Genomic DNA, 23,078 nt, shown 5'->3' on the forward strand with positions numbered 1-23,078 from the left:
GGTAAGTCCATGAGCCCTTTTTATGATGAGCACGTTGACTCGATGATATTATTTTTTTAGAACGTTCCGAGTTTCCATGGCTTGTGAAGATCAATATTTTACGAAATACAAATAGTTTATACAAACATTTTTGTAAGTTAACATTTAGTCTATAAGATTTCTTTTTGATAAAACAACTTTTCTGTATCATAATAGCGTATCTAAAAATTTAACAATCATTCGAAAAATCATTTATTTCATTATTTTATTTTTTTTCTAATAATAATCACACATTTCGCATTTCATTACCTCCCAAAATATAAAATAAATAAGACACTACACTAACTATGTTAACATTTTACCATAATTCTATTATTTTCAGAGCGCTAGAGCCTGGCGCTGCCAACAAACCTGGAGTATCACCTGTACCTATCGGGTAAGTTATCTGATTTACAGAGCGTTATCAAGAAAAAAATTAAAATATACATAAATTTAAAAGGGATAAAATTAAAAAATAATTTATGTATGTTTTATTTAAAACGCTCTCATTAAAAGAACCCGAAAGGTTTGGGACTACTCCATGATGTATTCATCAACTAACAATCACCTTAATAATCATCACAACTAAGAATATACAAAGTGTCCTGTGGATGTTCTAAGGATTTAATTTGTGCCACACTTTAATATACTTGGATCAACTTCACGTCTTGGAGTTATATTAATCATAACGTTTGATCGATATTAATTATAATAATAAATTTATATTATGTTCCTCTGGAATTACTGTTTCTAACGCGATATGTATAAATCGTTGTTAAAATATTTAATTTGTTAAAAAACTAATTGTTATCACATCTTGTGAGGTGGGAAAAAGTTGTATTAATTATTTTGTTTTAACATATTTTGTATATTTAATTTTAACACAATAATTAATAATGTTAAATAACTCTAAGGCCTTTGTATTAGTGTAAAAGCTTACATTCTTATTTTTGCAATACCTGTTAGGAATGTTAACATTTTAACAGGATTAACAAAAAGTCAATGCTTGAAACTAATTAAAAAACATGTTGTGAGTATAACATTACTATCTTATACCAGAAAGACATTTCCATCACATTCATCAACGATAGAAGGGAGTTAAAGGAAAACTTAGACAGAAAAAATGTTGCCTAGTAAATGAAATTTACAGCTGAGTTACCTTAAAAACCAATTTCACTGGATCAACTTCAAATGATGAATATAAATGTTAGACATAGGATTAAAAAATGCGATAAACAGATGGCATGTGTCAGAGACTTAATAGTTTTAAAACTGGTGACTATACTGCCTTTAATGGAAGTAACGAATTTGATTGAATCAGTACCTAACTGATAAAACTGTACTAAAGTGCATCTATATCTTCTAAAGTATGTGTTGTGAATTGTTGAGAATATGATCTTTATTATGAGGAGCATTTTTTATAAGGATAAGGCTTAAAATTAGACTTCTGCCCTTGCTACTGGAATTTGTAGACAACATCTTGATATGTTAGTAGTCTAGGAACGGTAATTTTTTTAGATGAGCCAGTCCATTCTTAATAGTGCCCAATTGCTTTTCTTCTTCAATAAACCATTCTTAGTTGATAATAGGACAGGTTTTGTAGTGAGTCTAAAAATTTTTAATTAAAATGTTATGATAAATGAAATCTACTTGATAATCAAATTTAACAAACTCTAAATATAATTGACTTGATAATGAAAACAGAATTAAGCATTTTCCAGGTTATATATTTGGTGAAAATAGAACAATAATTGTTAATCAGATGTTTCTTCCATAACAGTAACTTCAACTCAGCAATTGAACTAGTGATAATGATAAAAAGGGAAGCAGCATGTTTACCATAAGGTGCCTAGAAGACTACCGCTCCAGAGGATTTATGATGAAAAAAATTTCTACCAATCCCTCTGATTGGCAAGTTGATTCCATTTACCAAAGACCATTTATCATTAATATACGAATAGCGGCATTTGTTTAAAAGTTTAGATTGTATAGGATTTCGCATTGGTGTTTTATACATTAGATATAAGTATATCACGATTAACCCAAAATAGAGCGCCGTGTATTTTGCTCTTCTCAATTTCCAATATCCAATATGCTCATCATTATACTATACAAGATCCGTTAATCCGTTAATTTGATATACCACGAGGTTTCTAAATAGATCTGATATATCCATATGTACTTATGCCATGTGTATTGCTCCATTGACTTCTTCAGTTTCCAAATCTCATTACACGTTGTTGTTGACATTAGCCTAAATTGACCTATTGTTATTACTAATGTACTGTATTGCTGTTGAAGTAAGCTTTAATTTCCCACTTCCTAATCTACATACTAAATCACATGCTTACTGGCTCATAACTTTATTATAGGCAAAATATTAGATGTATACAGTGTAGTGCTCAAAACACTGTCCTAGAAGATATCGTGTTACATTTAATTTTATGTAGTGAACTTGGATGATGCTTTAAAATTGTTAAAATTGTCATCAGATAAGTTAGCGGCTTGATCACGAACGTTTTGATGGTCTTAAGAACGCATTATCAGACATCGATTGATATAATTTATCGTGCAGTACCCGTTTTTCTTACTTGTATTTCTCAAAAATTATCTCATAAGAATTATCTAAGAAAAGGTAAAATTTCACATAAAATGTAAGAATTATTGGTGCATATTATTGCTCCTGACTACAATTCCCACCTCAAATACATTCAAGATTATCTAATCGATTCCCCTTCTCATTTATGATCGTTTGTAAAGGATTAAATCCGTGATGGTAGTGGCAATCAATCTAAAATGGACTACTTCTTTCCTGTATATTGATGGGAACCTTGATGATCCATATTTCATGGTACCTTGCTTAGGAAAAACTTGTCACTGGTTTTTTCTTCAGAATGTCGGTTTTCTCTCAATTACGTCTTGGTTCTGATGATTTACTATGTAGGCTTATCGTTCGATGCGTGGAAGAGCTGCTTCTATCACCGCTTTTATGAAATTCGTTATATTTCCAACACAATGAAAATGCCTAACTTCGGTAGAAAATGTCTTCGATCAATGACTATCGACTAATTTCGTTTCCATCCATTATTTCAAAGATTTGCCATAAATTATACTTCAATTTTCAATCTGAATGCAATAATATGGCTTTCAAGTTAATTTATAAATTCATTTTGGTGGACACACTTTGGACAAACTTGGTCAATTTTATATAGTTTTATGTCATGACTTGCTATATGCTGTAGGGCAGTTATTTTGGACCAACTTAGTGTTTATGTACAGGTGATGGTAAGAATTTTTCAGAAGTTGGATCCAAGTCTAATCTGCAAGTTCTACAAAGCTAATGCTTAAAAAATTACGCGTTTCTTAATTGCGATAAACTTAGTTGTGTCATATTCAGTATTAAAAGATACCTAACTACTAAACAAAGTTTTTTGAATCACATCTTTAAGTGATCATCATTTCTAAGGTGTTGCTGATATGATATTCTAATATTGTTTCTTGCAAAACACTTCCTCCTTGTTTTTAAGTTGGTGATGAACAACTTTTTAGGTTATTATGGTGATTATTTTATCATATTTAATTCGTTAACCTTTTATTGAGCTGCTCAATAATGCTCTTTTTAGATATTCCATATCTTCTGGTTTCATAAATTACTCGTATATCTATTTGTTCTTTCACGTTGTGACTAATTGTTACATTCTTGTCATATAGAAGAGAGCATGAACCATTATCCAGCCCACACTTGGAAAAATGATTTATTAAGAAGAAGAAATTACGATGCGGTTAATAATTGTCAAAGATTACGAAACAATCTTTGCACACATAGACGTAATTGACAATAAAACGATTACAAAAAATTAAATATAAAGTTTAACCTGTTAAAGCTAGAAACATAAAATGAGTATGTTAAATGTCTCTGGTACTGAGCTAAGAGTTATACATATAACGCCAGGTTACAGGTTTATACACTGGTGTTTTGAAATTAGAGAAGAAAAAAATTTTTAGTACGAATCTAGTAAATCTAGTTTAGTTATAAATTATAATCTTTAAATAATAATTTTACAACAACAGTTCCTAATGGCTAATAGATCTTAGATATATCCAAAATCTTTCATAATACCTATTAATCTTAATCTAAACCATGCTAAGTTTCAGTTCAATTCTAACTAATTTCTAATCTTTTATGATTTATGAATCTAATTTTCTAATCTATTACAATATTATTGTTTTCATTTTCTTGACACACATCTTAATTGCTATTATTTCAGTTAATTAATTTCTTCAATTTCTGCTTTTTCCATCTTTTCTCCATCATTTTCTATATTTTTCTTATCAGTTTAGAATTCTACATTTGAAATTACCGTTAATATTCAAAATGTAACTTGCTTTAAATAATATGATCATGTTAAATCTTGTATCGCTTCATTTGTATTATTTCTTTTTTAACGCTCTTAACTCGATCATAAATAAACATACAATATTACATATTAAATATCATATTAAAACGATCAAACGTTATGATGTTATGATTTCCATTAAGTTCTCAAAAATATAAATAATGTTTTCTTGATGTGATTGGTATCCGTGTTCGTTAACACCACAAAAATAAAACGTTCAAAAAATATGGGAAAATTGGTAATTGGAAATCCTCAGGACAAGTATATACGCCATATATAGAGCAATCCTGTATAGAACCTGCACTAACACACTTTACAATTTAATTTGTATATAACATTATTTTAAACGAAATAATTCCAGATAATAAATTGTTAATAATTTCACACTATTTATTTTAAAAATTTTGAAAACAACAAAATTATTGTTTTTAACAGTAAAAATTACGTGAGTAATTGTGAAAATAAATTGCACCTAACAAATTAAAAAATTGCACACACTTTTCATGTAGATTTATTCCAAACACAACCCCTATTTAATCGCTTTCTTAGAAAATGTTTTAATGTCCACTTTTATGTAGTTTACTAATATCTTTTCTACCTAGATTATAGACTTTCCGTATTGTTTAAAATTTTTGTGGGAATTGTTAATTTAGTTCATTTCAAGAATGTTTATTTAATGAGCAGCTCTTACAAAAAATTCCTATTTCCTGTTATAAAAATATAACTGTTAAGTAATGTATTTTAACTTCCTAATTTTAAATCCAAAAAAAAATAATTGTTTAAGCATTTTTACTAATCCATTATTATTTTAAGTTATTAACCAAACTATATAGGTGTCCTAGAATTACTACTAAATTATCAAAAGGAAGTCTAAGAAAATAATGTTGAAACTAACATATTTAGTTACATATTTAATTATTAAGATTATCTCTTATCTTCTTCGACAGTGTAATAGTCACATTTTATGTAGCGAATGAAAGAATTGATCAATTAGTATCTATTCAGGGATGCCTATAGAATATTTTTATTGGGTTCAATTAAAATCAAATTGTTTAATTTGATGATTTTCAGAAAATTTGACAAAATTTGATGTTTTTTTAATAACCATGGAAAATAATTTTTCGATTCAAAATCGAATGAAAAATGCTGATTCTGAAACATTTTATAGGATAACTGACCGGATTTAATATTTTTGTAGATTCAAGGTTGGAATTTATTTCCATTTATATATAAAGATTTTGAACATTGAGAATGTGCTTTCATCTCTATAAACTTGCGCACTGAAATATATTACATGGGTCTGAAAAATTAAATAAGGTCAGATTGAAGAATCAGATCAAAAGATGTTTTTCTTTATTATATTGTGGTAGAATTAATGTAAAGAAATAAATAATATAATATAATGAATCTAACTTAAAAAATTACAATTTTCTATATGTATATTAAAAATGTTAATATCCAATATAATTTTTTGTCAAATTTTCACTATTATCAAATCTTAACTTATAATTTGATATTCAAATAATGATTACTTTAGAAACGAGTGGTGTATATTAATTTTGCAGAGTGGCGGGAGCACAAAACGATGAACACGTGAAACCCCGTTCGCTAAGGTTCACGTGGTCGATGAAGACTACGTCCAGCAGAAAACCGACCGAAATTATGGCCGAAATACGTAAAGTGCTGGACGCCAATAATTGCGATTACGAACAACGGGAACGTTTCCTGTTATTGTGCGTGCATGGAGATCCGAACACCGATAGTCTCGTCCAATGGGAAATTGAAGTTTGCAAACTGCCAAGACTTTCCGTTAATGGTGTACGATTTAAGAGAATTTCAGGTAAAAAATTATAAACAACTGTTATTTAAATTTAATTCCTGAAACTATAAATACAAGGCGTTACTTTTTCTTTTGATTTTTAAAACGATTTTTGTAGTTTCAGAAAAAATTGTAATGTTATTAATTTCTTCATAAGATAATAATTTCTCATCTGCAACAAATAACATTACAGACTTCCACGTAAATAACGATTATTATTTTATTTTTTATTTTTTCCCTGGTAACTTTTTCCAAATCAAATTTTAAGTTAATTAATATCTGTGCTATAAGCATCTTCTTCAATTATTTATTAGTATTTATACAAACTGATAACTTTAAAGTTAGCAAATGCGCACTAAATATACTTAATAGTCCAAATATTTTAGCATAAAAAGTTGTTTATCACTTCTGTTTTCGAAAAAATTGTCAACCTTTGTTATAGCATGTTATAGTATTTCCTAATAGATCTAAAAAGACGAATCTAATGATACCCTACAATCAAATATTGGTTAATTAGTTTTTGTTAATTAGTTCTGTTGGATTTTTCGAAGGACAGGAGACCAGGTAAATAACGACGGATGATTTTTTTTTTCAATTTACTGAACAGGAACCATAAGAAAAAGTTAAAACTCACTTCGAAAGAACTGTTGTCACTCCTTAATATGTTAGAGATATTGCAATAGGAGACATGGAGAAAGCATTGATGATTTTGATTTTTAGATATAGGACCAAACTCGAAAATGAATACCAACTGAAAAAAATAAAGAATAATTACCATACTTTTCTTTATATAAAAATTTGCGAAGTTTCACAGCAAGTCGTGGTTGTTAAACCAACAACCAACTAAACCACGCTAAACCAACAACGTTTGAAACTGTTGCAAATTATTTAGATATATCTGAAACCCTGATTAGGTTTTCAATGCTGTTGAGTGGGTTATTTTGGAAAAATACATATATCAGATTGTACTTATATGTCTAAAATTAATAAATCACTTAACGGTCATAAAGCAGCAAAATATCGCATAATGATTAATTTTTGTAGTAATGCTTTAAGAAATCACATCAAACCATTGGTTATTAACAAATCAAAAAAACGACGCGTATTTAACCATTTTATCATCGTGGTTTACTTATACATATGTATATGGTTATTTTCTTAAGGTATCTTGAAAACGGTGGTAGATACGAAAATAACGCATTAGTACAAAAACTTGAAGAAAAGCATAGAGAGTTCCAATACGATATCAAAATTTATACAGAGTGTTTAAACAAAAACTTGTTATTTAATGACGGCCACAACTTCCTCCATATTATTCTCCCAGGTTCACTATTCCAATTAAAATAAAATGAAATTAAATCGATGCTACATCCTTCTTCTTCAGACACGATGTCAAATTATGACACAACAGTTTGAGAACAAGACTTAATCATAGCGAACCTCTATGTTCATCCGATACGTAGGAAATATTTTCCAGGACTTTTTCATTTTATTTTCATTAAACCACGATAAACTTAGAACCAAAAATAACCTCAATATTCCAAGCCTCACCCACGGTAAATACGGTATCTTTTAAGTTCATGTCTTTTAAAATTTTAGTCACATCATCTTCTCACAAAATTACATTCACCAAAATTTTTTCTTGTAATTAGTCTTCATCATTTGGATCACGTTCTGATTCTTTGGTTGAAACAGCGGGGTACAATTAGAAGGTAAAAAAGTGCATTATCTTATAGTCTTTTGAACAGTATTTATTATCTAGTAGAACTAAATTGTCAGTTGTCCTAGGAAGAGGCGGCGGAAGATTAGTGCATTTCAAGAAACGTCATACTACAGGGAAAAATAATTGCGAAACCATTCTGAAAATACTTCTTATTACCCATTCATTGTTTTGATCTTTGTATATGAGTGAAAAATCGACATTTCTAAACGCCCTGAGTGTTCCTGCCTCCTCTATAAATAAAAGCTTATGTTTATACAGGGTGAGTTATTAGTATCCCGGCGAACGATGGTTGTTAAACTGTTTGAGAAACAAAAAATGCTTACCACTTTCTATTACATCAAATTATTTTCACTTATATAGGCTGTTCCATTTAGACGTAACGTAGAGTATGTAGATTTTTTTAAATGGAACAGACTATTTTATCATATTATGGATAGAATTAAGTTTGTTTATACAACCGTATATGTTACTAACTCATAGCGTTCTTAGTTCTTGAGATATTCAATTGTTTCTCCAAAATGTGTCCATTGCAGGATCTTTTTAAAAACTATGTAAAAACGACAATTTTTCCAGATTTGCCTTGAAACTGTGTCAAATAATAGTCAAAGCCAGTAGGTAATTGATAGTGTCCAAAGATACGCTATACAACGTGTTCATAAAACTGAGTTACTTTTGATGTTTTTCAAATGGCTTTTTTTTTTAACATCCTGTATATTGTGCGCTGATTTAATTGCCCATCACGTTATCTTTAATTAATGATAAGTATGTCATATATAAACTTTAGTAGCTTTCCTGATATTTAGAATTTAAAGAATAATGTGTAATAAAATATGCGTTATTGTACTTAATATTGTATTCTGTCTATTTTTATAAGTTTTTTTTGCTCTTCCTTTTATTATTTGATTAATATTTTATAATGTAAAATAATTTTGCGGCCATATACCAAATTTTAATGCGACTTGGTACTTTATGAGATTTAAAAAGATGTAAATAATAAAATATGCAGCTGTTTTGCCATATAATTTACGACTTTAGAGAAAATAAGATGCACATGTTAAGGGATACCTCAAGATCTTTTATACAGCGCATTAATGCTTGTAGAAGAGAATATGGGCGGCATTTTAAACAACTTCTAAATATTAATTATATTAATACCTAATACCAAATAGTTTAGTAATTAAAAAAGGGATTTATTGTTCTGTCATTTAACTGTATTTTTTGTATTTTTATCACGTTTTGATTATTTATTTATTAATTTTTTTTTAAATTGTATTTTAATATAATATTACTGACTTACAAATGACAAACAAAAAAGAATTACATTCTGTCTCTTTTTTAAGTACAATAATGACATTTTATAACACATTTTTCTTTAAATTCTAAATATCAGGAAAACTATTAAAGTTAGACATATGACATACTTATCATTAATTAAAGAGAACTTGATGAGCAATTCAACTAGCACACAATATACATAGTGTTCCATTTAAAAAACTTAAGAAAAAGTCATTTGAAAAACATTAAAAGTAATTAAGCTTTATAAACAGCCTGTATATTGTATTTAGTGTCTTTGAACACTATCATCTACCTACTGGCTTTGACTATTATCATCTAGCTACTGTCTGACGTAGTTTCAAGGAAAAAATGTCGATTTTACATCGTTTTTAAAAAGATCCTGTAATGGGCACATTTTGGAAGAACAGTTGAATATCTCAGGAACTATGAACGCTGTGAAATAGTAATATATACGGTTGTATAAACAAATTTAGTTGTATTCATAATATGATAAAATATACAGGATGTTCCATTTAAACAAATTTACGTACTCTCCGCTACGCTTAAATGGAAGAAACTGTATAAGTGAAAATAATTTTTCGTAATAGAAAGTGATGAGTCAAACAACTTTTGTATAAAATATTCTTTTGTTTTTCAAACGGTTTAGTAACTATAGGCCGCCGGGATACTAATAAATAACTCTGTATATACTATTAGCATTGGCACAAGAATAGAGTTATTAACTCTACCTTTGGACATTTTTCTATTTAGTGCTCCTCGATCTTTTCTGGAAACGCATATCTTTGATAAAACGGTAAAACTTTCTAAAACAATCCACTTTCATCAGCATTGTAGACATGATCAGAAATTAAATGAAAGCCATGCACCTTTTTTTAAAACTTTTCGATAAATGGAGCGACAGCCGTCTCGTTGTATGGCAGTTCTAACTTAACAGTTAACATTCCAATTTCATATCTTACCTTAAATTTTTGGTCCCCCACCCGTCCCTTTTTTAAATTCCTTATACTTCCCGAGATAGTATTCTTCAAATAGCGTTCTTGAAGAAGTGAAAAGTATAAAACTAATTATATATAATTATATAAGTAATTAAGACAAAATTCTCCTGCCTTCAATCTTTGACGACTTCTCATTCCAGAATTAACTTGTTTAATACAAGACTTCTTCATACCGTAAATTGTCGCACGGCCAATTTTAAACTTGTGTTTACTTTGTTGTTTTGCTTTTGTTTTTGAACTTGTGGAAATCCCCTATTAATAATAAACGGGTGGTTTGTAGAACGTACAATTTTGTTGAGTATCTGATTATAAATATTTTCCAGAAAAACTAAAAGTAATAATCCAGTTTTTATGCCAAAATATTTGGGCTAATAAAAAATAAAAATCGACGTCGAACCTCGAACCACATATTAGGTGCAAAATCGGTAAAAAGTTTTCTACTTTATTACTTCAACGAAGTAATTGTTTCAAAAAATTTACAGTTTTAAATTTCTTTTCAAAGGAACGAAGAAATTAGAAACTTCATATTAAAGCTCCTTAATTCCAAATACTTTTTTTCAAAAATAAATCCAAATAAATTGAATAGTTTCGATAATTATTTTCTTTTTTATTTTAGGTACTAGTATTGGTTTCAAGAATATTGCCGGTAAGATAGCTAATGAACTAAAGCTGTGACTGCCCGTCAGCGGGCCCGATGTATCGACCACCGAGCCAGCGCAATGAAAGATGGACAAAACGTGATGTAGAGATTTCAAACTCGGTGCTTTTTCAACTATTAATCCAATTCGTTTTTTATTCTACGACTCCATTTCAACGACAACTTCAACAATAATAACTTTGTTCGTTTATTTCCATCTTATGATAAGGCGTTTGTTGTTAAGTAGTAATATCTAATTGTTTTATAACACAGATACACAAGTTAAAAAAATCCAAAAACAATCTTAACTAAATAATAAAATATATAGGGATTTTTTAATTGAAAGATCTTGTGATACACGAGATTGAAATCTCTACATTTAATAATTAAAAGAACTCTACGAAATAAAAAATAATAAATAAATAATTAAAAATCAAATGAAAAACACATACAGACTTATTTAAAAATTCGTTAAATACGCAGTAATAAGTTTTTAATTGAAAAAGATCTCCGATTTTGATTTAAAAAGAAAATTGTTCTCGAAAATGTTTCTACTTGGCATTTTTTCTCTTTTATAAGGTTACCACGTGCTAAACTAAAAATTAAATTAAAAACGTAACATAAACGGTGTTTGTTATTTCGTTGGCAAATTTGGTGCAATATGCCAATTTTTTGAAAATTTGACTGCACACACTTAATTATTAAATTTTCTTACAACTGACCAAAAAAGAAAAACATGGAACACTATCAAGTAACTATTATTAAAAAAAAAAGGTATTTTTTATTTAAAATTATAGTTGAACTAATTAATAGTGTAAAATTTACACGTAAAATCGTAATTTAAAGAAAAAAATAATTATAAAAAAAAATCTGGAATGTAAAATATTTTTTTTTAAACTTTGTTAAGTTCAACGTCTCGTTTATTGTTTTTTTTTAAAAGGAAAAGAAAATACCAGATCTCGTAGAGATTGCCTAGTAAACGTGTATATTTATTGGCTTATACGTCATATACTCACTCTGTATATAACTATATATAGGATAAAAAATGAATCAATTATTTAATATTAATATATTAGTCTCAATCTCGAATAATCTAACACAAACCAACTTTTTTATATTTTCTCTTATTTCGTTTCATTAAAAAAAAATAAATGTTTGTTTTGTTTTAATCAAAAATTATTAATTTTGAGTTGAGAATTAATTAGTTATGAATAAATTACTATTATTAATAATTTCGTTGTAAGTATTTAAGAAATGGTGTAAATTTAGCTTATTTTAATACAAATAAATATGCTTTTTCAAACATTAAAAAAAGAATAAAGAAAACTTGTATATAAAACAATATAAATGGATTTGGTATGAATGATTATAAGAATGAATGTGAAAAGTACGTTTTACATTAGGGTACTATTATTATTAAATTATGCAACATGTTCGCGTACATTTAATTGTAGTCGTGAACGTGGCTTAGAATTCAATAATTAAATAAGGAAATAAAGATCTGATCATGAGTGTACTTAGGCTTTCACCACATTATTAATAACGATTGATGATGATGATGATTCAAAGATAAGAAATGTTACTATTTTGGACATGGCACACGATATATTTCATTATTTAATCACTATTTCGAGCTTTTCGTACTAGTAGTAATAATTGATGGTTTTTTGTCGTTTTAATACAAACTTTACAAAAAAAAAAAATAGAGGCGAATATGTGTGTTCCATGGCGCAAAATAGAGCGGATTTCGATTCGATCAATTTGTTATAATGTAGTATTGTATTTCGAAATATATGATTACCTGTTAGGAACGACAGCTTTAGGGTAGTAGCGCTGTAAAGAGCAATGATGCTTTCCATTTAAAATAAAAAAAAATAAATCTACAATACTTTCACAGGGGGATGGGCACTTTATGTTAGTTTAAGCTATTGATCATTTATAATAAAAGAAAAATAAATTTGTCAAATATTTATTTTTATTTTTTGTATTCCCCGAGTTGTCTATAGATGTATAAATTAAGGACGGTAGTTCTAGTTTTAATATTCGAGCGGGTGCGCCCGATTTTATAACAGGAGCGGGCGCGTCATAAATTTTATGACATCAGGTCCGTATTAATTAAGTATTATGTTATTTTTAATAAAAGAGTTAAAACACATTTTGCTACAGTAAAAACATTTAATTTATATTAAACAATTGTTTAAAATATAAAATAAAACATTTACAAACATACCGGGAATTTTATATAAGTCGCAATATATGAATGCAGTAATCATAGTTACGAAACTATTGTGCGCTTGCCCACTTAAAATGCAACATAGCTTAATAGTAAAGGCATTGGGCAATTTTGCAGAGGAAAAGTTTTGCCTGGAACAAGATGACGTCATTATGACAATCGTCCTTTAGCCGTGCGTCTCTCAAGACGGCTAAATCCAAATGATTCTAGTTCTAGGTCTTGTGTTAGTTCAAGTGATAGTGCAATACTACAACTAACAGTAGACCTAGAACAAGAAAGTTTCGGGTTTAGCTGTGCGTCTAAAGATGTCGAATGTTTCTAGTTCTAGGTCTAGTGGTAGTTCTAGTTTTAGTTCAATAAAAATATGCAACATAGTATTTCTTATGCTAACTAGGGCTACCTACCATTGTCACTAGAACTAACATTAGACCTAAAACTAGAAACGTTCAGATTTAGCCGCACGTCTCAAGACGGCTAAACCCAAATGATTATAGGTCTTGTGTTAGTTCTAGTGATAGTGCTAGTACAAAACTAGAACTAACAGTAGACCTAGAACTAGAATCATTCTGAATTAGCCGTCTTAAGAGACGCACAGCTAAACCAGAATGTTTCTAGTTCTATGGTTAGTTCTAGTTAGTAGTGGAACGGATATCCGGCAACTATCCTGCCATTTATTAAAATCAGGCCGGATACCGGATACAGGGTTCGGCAGTGAAAAGGAAAGATTTAAGGTAGGGTTTGCAGCGCGCCGCCAAGTGATGAGGAAGAAAGTAGCCGACTTGCCAAGACCTGCATGATTTACCATTTGATTTACAAAGTCAAAAAAAGTTGGCAAGTTGGCTACTTTCTTCTCCATCACTTCGCGGCGCGCTGCAAACCATATTTTAAATCTTTCCTTGTCACTGCCGGACTCTGTAGTTACCAAATATCCTAGCCGGATATTAAAAACTTATAACTTAGTACTCCACCATTCACAGTAATTAGTGTCTGTTTTAGGTGTTGGACACTGCAGATAATAATCAAGTTCAACCACACGAGGATTCTTTTCATTGAATACAACTTTATTATACCAGGTTTGTCATTAGCAACCTCATTGTAACAATCCTAATACGATATACAGAATCTCTTGGTGCAGTTTCGTCTAGTTTTCTTCTCTTCGCTAGTAATTAAAGTATCCTCTTTCTAATACAAGGCGTTTTGAAAAATCACTTTTAGTTCTTAAGAAGTAAACTTTTGAAATAATCAACATTTTTTTCAAATATTGCAATTTTCGCCGATTAAGTTTTAAAAATTCGTATAAAATCAATGTCTTGGAATATGAGCATGAAAATGTACCAAAGTGTTAATAAAACTGTTAGTAAAACTTTTAGTTTTTGAGAAAATAATATTTGAAGTTTTGATAAAATTTTCGATGTTGCAATTTTCATCGATAACTTTCAAAATTCGCTATAAAATTAATTTCTTGAAGAATCCCTGTGGAAATATCACCAATTATTAATTAAAGTGTCCCCTTTTTAATGCAAAAAGCCGTTTTGAAAAATCACTTTTAGTTCTTGAGAAATAAATTTTTTAAATAATCGACAATTTTTGCGAATTTTTCAATTTTCGCTGATTAAGTTTTAAAAATTCGTATAAAATCCAGTTCTTGGAATATGAGTATGAAAATTTCCCAAAGTGTTAACAAACAGTGTCTTCTTTTCAATGAACCAACCCGTTTTGAAAAATATCTTTTAGTTTTTGAGAAAACTATTTGAAGTTTTGATAAAATTTTCGATGTTGCAATTTTCATCGATAACTTTCAAAATTCGCTATAAAATTAATTTCTTGAAGGATCCTTGTGGAAATATCACCAATTATTAATTAAAGTGTCCCCTTTTTAATGCAAGAAGCCGTTTTGAAAAATCACTTTTAGTTCTTGAGAAATAAATTTTTGAAATAATCGACAATTTTTTCGAATTTTTCAATTTTCGCGGATTAAGTTTTAAAAATTCGTATAAAATCCATATTTTGGAATATGAGTATGAAAATTTCCCAAAGTGTTAATAAAAATCTCCTCTTTCCAGTGAACCAACCCGTTTTGAAAAATAACTTTTAGTTTTTGAAAAAACAATTTAATAAAATTTTCGATGTTGCAATTTTCATCGATAACTTTCAAAATTCATTTCTTGACGGATCCTTGTGGAAATATCGCCAATTATTAATTAAAGTATCCTTTAGAGTTCCTTGGTTAGTTAAATCAGCATCAAAAAGGTTCATTTTGTATCTTGGATCCAAATAAGTTGACATATCTTATCAGCTTTCTTATTAAATTATTATTAATTTAATTTTTATTCAAATATCGCAATAATGTGGCAATGTAGGGTATCACTTCAGAAATGCACCAAAAATTATAACTATAACCATAACGGCCGGATAGATATGTCGGATAACCGGATATCCGGTTTTTTCGCAAAATCATTATCCGTTCCATCACAAGTTCTAGTGGTAGTGTTAGTTCCAGTTTTAGTCGTTATTCGGCGCTACATTTAAAATTTTTACATATAACGGTCTTTTGGACACTCCCATTCCCATATTACTCCGTTATATCGAGATTTTACTGTATTAATTATTATCGATTCCATCTTTAGGATTGGTGATTAAAAGAAATGACTTATTTGCAATTCGAATTTTTATTTAGATACAAAAAATATAAATAAAAAAAAGAAAAAGAATGAATATACTTGTAAATAAATTATATAATAATCACACACATAAAATTAGCTTCAGTGGTGTAAAATAAATAATGTCGAAAAAGAAAATAATTAAAAATAGATATGCAACAGAATTACATAATACTATGTTAATATATCATATATACTGTTATTACAATAAACTTCTCGCTTTACAACGAAATAAAATTTAAAAAAAATTGTTAATTAGAATATAATAAATCTACTAGATAAAGTAAAAATGTGGGATAATAATTTTTATATTATCATTGTGACGTTATTACCACTTTTTTTTCTCAATTTTATTTTATAATTAGTAAGTAAAACATCTCTACGTTCGTGTGTTCTTATTGTACACTTCACGAATAAAAAATTTATTAAAAACTCGTTCGCGACACCGCATCTGAAACGTCTTTAAATATTATAATTTTTTTATATTTCGCGGTAATATTATAAACAAACAGATACGATCATTCGCGTGAAATACATATTATTATATTGTCTCGCTGTTTAAATATTTCTATAAAAGAGAACGAATAATAATAAGTGTATTTTTTTTTGTTTTCTTTTCTCATTTCGAATATAATCACTAATTTATCACTTTTTTTTGTAAAAAAGTTTTTCGGTTGTCTCTTAAAAATCGTTAGACAAAAAATATTTTTCTGTTAAAAAATTCAAATAAAAAAACAATAATTGTACTAAAGATTCTCACAGCAAAAAATACATAATTACATTACACATACATAAAAATTTATATATCCAATTTCTTTTAATGAATAAATAAAATTATACACTAAGTTACAAAATATATTGCTGAAGGTTAATTATTAAATAACTACGAATACAATAATTGACTTGCATTATAATACAATATCAGTTAAAAATATTTAAATAAAAAAACGAAAATATTTAACACAATAAGTACAATGCCATTACTTAAGAAAAGGGTAAAAAAACATAAAAGCTGATATACATTATCATATATATATATATATTATATACACATGAGGTAACTAGTCGGATTATAGGTTTAAACTACGTCGAATATTTTGGACTTGGATTGTACTGTATTTCGAATCAACTACAAGAACTAACCAACTTCATTTCTTTTTTTTTATGGATTATTTAAGTAACGTTTTTGTAATTGTTTGTAAAATTGCGTATTGCATCGTTAATTTCGATTGTATCACTTTCAAAAAAGCTTTTCTATCTACGAATGATATTTATTAATGTTTTTCTTTGTTGTATTTCGCTCGTTTCGTTTATATAAAAATGTTTTAATGTTGAAAAAATGTTCAGAAAGAATACTAAAAATTCGAAAATATATCAATTTAACTGTCATAACTAGAACTGTTGTGGTGATCAGCTTGTGGTGATGGTGGTGTTGACAAATTCGAACTGTTATTACTTGCAATTGAATGACGAGGGCTTCCTCTATCAGTTCCCTATTGAAAAGAAAGAAAAAGGATGGGTTATTAGTAATAGAAATTAAAAGAATAAAGTGATCTTACCTTAATTAAATCATGTAATGAACTCATACTACCAAGGCTAGCGGGATCTGGTGATGGCGATGTATCTGAAGGTCTTGGCAGTGCGGGCGGAAGATCTCTAGGCCGAGAAGGAGCCGTCCTTTTAGCACCATTATACACTGGGAATGTGGTTTTAATTGGATTTGAGATTTCTGGTCGTTTTCTTTCACCAGGTTTTAAAGGTAATGGCATCAGTTTAGGAGGAGCCTAAAAAATATCAATATTTTTTTTTATTAAAAGCCAGTCTTTAAACGATTTAATGTAACAATTCGAAATTTGAATAATATATGCAGTTGCTAGGGTTTAGATTCAAAAAGTTGGAAACGTAAGCGGAGTTTGAAAAAAAACGCTTTGTATTGGGCGTATTAGACGCGATATGTTAGATATGTTTGTAATTTAGAATTTGTATAGTCGTTTAAAGACGTTGAATAAACGGTCAGTACATTGGATGTAGTTGACGTTTGTTTGATAGAAAAATGGATGTACGATTTTCAATAGAAGTCGCGAATATGGGCTGATTACAAATAATTAAATATTAAAACACTTTAGATCATAGGAATGAATTTTTTCATGTACTAATCTAGATCAATTAAAATTGCTTAATCCGGCTTATTAAAGCATCCGGATTATTGGATTCCGGACACATTTATTATAACAAATAACATACAACGTGAAAAAATCTAAACACATTTGTAAACGGCGTGGTTTGGAGTCAAGGCTTTCAAACCGTTATGAAAAATAATTTAAAATTCGAACTCTATTAAATAAATAATGGTCTAGACTCTAGAGTCTAGAACTGCTTCTAACTGACAACGTTCAACTTCTGCAATTCAGTAAGCGCATGTTGGATATTCTTAGGAAAAAATGTACATATATCATATCATGCGAAGCACATTTTCATGTAGGTACTTCTTCTACTTATGCCGTTGCAATTCTCTTGAATCCTCTTTAGTATCCCCTTGACTTTAAGTGCTTACACTGTGGTGTGCTTTGTCAAAAGTTGTGGAAGCTTTATTTTTTTAAGGATGAGAGCAGTCGGTAACATCAGAACGCTACGTGGTTAGGATTCATGAATTTAATCCCTAAAAAAAAATGAATCGACACTCAGAAAATGTGGATTCAACGATACTGAGCCACTACTTATACCGCCAGAATTCCAATGAATCTCGTCCATAAAATATGATTTGACACCTGATTTCCAGAAATGGTGAAGTTCTGTGGCCATCGCGCTCGTTTGACCTCTCCCCCTAGGATTTATTTTTATGAAGATGCCTACAGTCCATAGTGTACATTGTCAAATCACGCACCATTCCATATTTAAAAGATGCCATACGACGTAAAATTGCTGCAGTTTCTGTTGTAATATTGGAAAATGCGTTGAAGAACTTTAACGACTAATTGCAGATACGCGTAACTGGGGAAGAACGGCATTTAGTGGACTTTCTCTCTCTCTCTCTTATTTCATTTTTTTCGATATTATATAAAACTTCAAATTGTGATTTCAAATGTTTTCAAATTTTGTTGCTGATTTATCCAATGGTAAATAGGTCTCATGTACAGGGTGGGCAAATTTGGGTGTTATTATAGGCTATCTCAGAAACTATAAGAGATACGAAAACAGTAGGTGCCATGTCCCGGTCTCTTTTTTCGAGACTAAGCCAATCCCGCAAACACCAAACCTCTATCTTCTTTTGTTTTTAAGTTATAGCCAAAAAGTCAAATTTTCGTGATTTTAAAAAATGCTCATATTCGTTTATTTTTGAAATTAGAGAAATGGGGTTGATACATTCTTAAGACACTTTTTTAAGTAGAATATATTGCCGTTGAAAAGTTTTAAATATACTTGATGATTTTTGAGATATAACACAAAGTTGTGTTTTTTTAAATACAAACTATACTTGATTATGATGTTAAAGAAAAGAGCATATTTTTAGCTTTCCAATGATGTATCGCACGCATGATGTTTCTGCGGAAAATAAACGTTAATTTTCAATTCGAAAATAGTAAGCGTGAATGTTCAAAATTTTGATTATAGTAGGCGTGTCCGGACAGTAAATACTACCTAGTGGCTATAATATATGGTTTTGCACGAATATGACAGAATAAAGTTGGTTTTGTACCATTATTCAGGATAAGTTGGTTTTGTACCAACGAATAAAAACTTTGAATAGTTAATTTAAATTTCTCAGCATCTTATCGCTGACTTTGCTCACCAATAAAAAATGATTAGCATTTAAAGTTTGTTTATTAAAAATACAAGAAATGTATTAATTAATGAATAATTAAATATGGACAACTTCAGGAACTAAACAGTCATAAACTGTCATCTTCTTCTACTCAACTTACTGGTTGTAAGATTAGAACAGTTCGGTATCAATGAATGAAATCTTCGGTAGTATTTTCCCAGTTTTCCCCAAACATAAGATGTAGAAGTTTTTTGATATCAGCAATCTTTTCTTTTGAAATTGGGTGAGATAGAGGAAAATTAGGAATCATAAACTGGGAGCGGACTTTCCATTGAAACACCGTTTGAATGGGGATATGAAGTCTTATGTATCATCTTCAAAGCGGACTCCAATATATTCTATATTTAATTTTATCGTTTTATTTAAAGATAATGCGGAACTTCTTAAACGGGAAACTCGTTTCGCAAAATTCATGAATGAAATGACAAGTAAACTCACGTTGCTATAGTAACTAAGTAGTATTTAGCGTTTTCCTCGCCTACTATAATTAAAAATTTGATTTTTAATCTTTAATATTTTAAAAATTGAAAAATAACGCTTATTTTCCGATACATCATTGGAAAGCTAAAAATATGCTCTTTTCAGTAATATCATAATAAAGTACAGTTTGTATTTAAAAAAATACAACTTTATGTTATATCTCAAAAATTATGAGCTATGTTAAAAATTTTTCAACAACAGTATATTCTACTCATAAAAGTGTCTTAAGAATGCATTAACCCCATTTCTCTAATTTCAAAAATAAACGAAATATGAGCATTTTTGAAATCACTAAAATTTGACTTTTTGGCTATAACTTAAAAACAAAAGAAGATAGAGATTTGGTCTTTACGGGATTGGATTAGTCTCGGAAAAAGAGACCGGGACATGGCACCTACTTTTTTTGTATCTCTTATAGTTTCTGAGATAGCCTATAATAACACCCAAATTTGCCCACCCTGTACAACGAGCTATTCTGTACAATTTCAGATTATTATTAATCCCTTTACATACAATAACTAGCTAAGATTGTCTTTTTTTCTCGTCCCACTATAGACTTTGACGAGTCTGAAAACGAATCAAAAGCTGTTTTCAGCGAACGTTGTGGAGTTTATAATTAGACTATAATTTCAAAATAAAATGTAATCTTCCTCAGCTTCCATATCACTGTTCAGTTGACCGAAATTAAATAGTATTTTTTGGGCGCATCACGTTCCTTTTTTTGTATATTAAATGTTTTAGAGTGAAAACACGTTTCTTTATGAAATCAGAAATTGTGCAAGTCCAATCATGCTTATAAAGAAGCAGAATAACATCATTGAATATACGCTGATTACAGAAAATTAAACAGAAAAATAATTAAGAATCAAAGACAGCCTTATATTATGAATTATTATACCTTATATATTATATATATTTCCTGTATGTGAAAATTGTATTAATACACATCAATTACAACAAATAATATACAGATTATGAAGGTTGTTTGTCAGTGTTAATTTTCTGCGACAACGTTCTGGTTTCTGCAGATCCCGGTACATCAAGATACACTGACATGCATTTCTCAATCATAATTAACAAAGAAATATCGTCGTCTGAATCATCCCATATCGTCATTTGAATACCTGAAATTCACTGACTAGCAAAGTATATTTTTTCAATGTTTTGCCATTGTATCATACGATAGTTTGTTCCAAAAATGTACAAGCAGAAACACAGCATACTTAGTAATAATGTTCTTAAAGACTTTTGAAATGTAATTTTCCTCCGAAATAAAGCGTTCACCAATAGCATATTCCGTTTGCATAACTCGGGTATATGTATAAAATAAAACAAATAAGCTAACAGTGAATAAACTACCGTGAATGATGGAATTTTGACGGGTGATAACCTAACAAGCTCTCAATGCTATGTGGTTTCCACAAAGTTATACTAAATAAATATGGGTATATAGAATTTTTTTAAATGATTTTAGTAGTGTAAAATAGTAGATAGTCATAAAGAAAAGAAGAAAATAAAGTTGTTTCGAAAGTCGCGCTATATTTGTTGTATAATTTATTTTGTATTATACAGGGTGCCCATTATGTATGGAATATAGTATATATCTCGGTAAATGTTGGCTTTATAAAAAAATAGTTTATACAAAAGTTGTTTTTGATTCAGAAAACAAATAACTTTTCTCTTTACGATGACGTAAAATTTTTGTGCCCTTACATCAGAAAATTTTTGAAAAAATGTAAAAATTGTTTATTAATAAAAATTAATTAATGACATTAATTTAGATATCCGAGATCGTCAAGTAGCTCGAATTATTACCGTAAATTAAATTTACATACAAAATAAAACAAATAAACGAAAAATTAGTGTACATTCTCAATAATTCGAGGTACTACGAGGAAACTTTAAATAGCAATATATCCTTTCGTTAGGCTCATTTGATAGAGATTACTTTTCTCTTTACGATAACGTAAAATTTTTGTGCCCTTACATCAGAAAATTTTTGAATAAATGTAAAAATTGTTTATTAATAAAAATTAATTAATGACATAGATATCCGAGATCGTCAAGTAGCTCGAATTATTACCGTAAATTAAATTTACATACAAAATAAAACAAATAAACGAAAAATTAGTGTACATTCGCAATAATTCGAGGTACTACGAGGTACTTGACGATCTCGGATATCTAGATTAATCTTATTAGTCAAATTTTCATAATAAACAATTTTTACATTTTTTTAAAAAATAATCTCTATAAAATAAGCCTAACGAAAGGGTACATTGCCATTTAAAAGACTTCAAGTGTTATTCGTTGCTCATTTGTTTTCTGAAATAAAAACAATTGAATGCTGTCTTATTATGGCAAATAAAATATTAAACAACTTTTGTATAAAATGTTTTTTTATAAAGTTGATACCTACCTAGATATATACGATACTCCATACATAATGGGCACCTGTATAAAATTAACTTGTTATTTTTTAGTTGAGGTGAATATTATTTATACTATATTTTTGAATTTTATGCTAAAAAATATTCGTTCAGAAGAAGATACAAGAAGCGAAGACACATTCTACAATTTCTTTTGCGAGTCATTGTAAATAAAGGTGTAATTGTTTTCATAAAATCTAAAAATACTTTTGGGTCCTTTGTATAATTATTTGAGCAAGTTAAATTTGTCAAGGGCAAATATGAGTCAGTCTTGTCGACAACTTTGTATGTAAAACACATAGTTTATCACCTGATAAATATTGCAGCAATAAATTCAAGAACTATTTTTCTGCTCAACAATAATATATTAATTTCAAAGCAGAGCTGTTTTATAGAAATTAGATATGAATCTTAAATCTTAAGTGCCTCTTCGGACATAAAATGCTTTAGAAATATAAATCTCCTATTGTTCAAGAAGCAGAAGTACTAAGTTTATTGATATAAAAATGCGACATTAATTTATGTTGACGACTTTCTGTTTCCACTTCTTGTCTTTGTCCATTACGTA

General features: G+C 28.9%; 2 protein-coding genes across 14 annotated transcripts in view; one reads left to right on the forward strand and one right to left on the reverse strand.

Annotated features, from left to right (window-relative positions):
• Positions 1 to 12,855, forward strand: part of LOC111417052 (serine/threonine-protein kinase MARK2) — an 81,336-nt gene extending 68,481 nt beyond the window's left edge. For 10 of the 12 annotated variants that reach the window (XM_023049290.2, XM_023049218.2, XM_071199405.1 and 7 more), the window contains 3 exons: positions 362 to 415; positions 5,981 to 6,255; positions 10,865 to 12,855. In XM_023049290.2, the coding sequence (XP_022905058.2) occupies positions 362 to 415; positions 5,981 to 6,255; positions 10,865 to 10,923 (388 nt within the window). In that variant the 3' untranslated portion in view covers positions 10,924 to 12,855. The remainder of the gene's footprint in view (positions 1 to 361; positions 416 to 5,980; positions 6,256 to 10,864) is intronic. The other 2 variants (XM_023049246.2, XM_023049300.2) reach the window with 1 other exon arrangement.
• A 2,913-nt stretch (positions 12,856 to 15,768) lies between these two features.
• The window catches only part of LOC111417236 (serine/threonine-protein kinase gek), a 31,151-nt gene continuing 23,841 nt past the window's right edge, over positions 15,769 to 23,078 (reverse strand). For both annotated transcript variants that reach the window (XM_023049464.2, XM_023049459.2), the window contains 2 exons: positions 17,338 to 17,562; positions 15,769 to 17,271 (listed from right to left, as the gene is read on the reverse strand). In XM_023049464.2, the coding sequence (XP_022905232.1) occupies positions 17,158 to 17,271; positions 17,338 to 17,562 (339 nt within the window). In that variant the 3' untranslated portion in view covers positions 15,769 to 17,157. The remainder of the gene's footprint in view (positions 17,272 to 17,337; positions 17,563 to 23,078) is intronic.

This window comes from Onthophagus taurus, chromosome 1 (assembly GCF_036711975.1).
Source record: "Onthophagus taurus isolate NC chromosome 1, IU_Otau_3.0, whole genome shotgun sequence".
NCBI classification, from domain to species: Eukaryota; Metazoa; Arthropoda; class Insecta; order Coleoptera; family Scarabaeidae; genus Onthophagus; species Onthophagus taurus.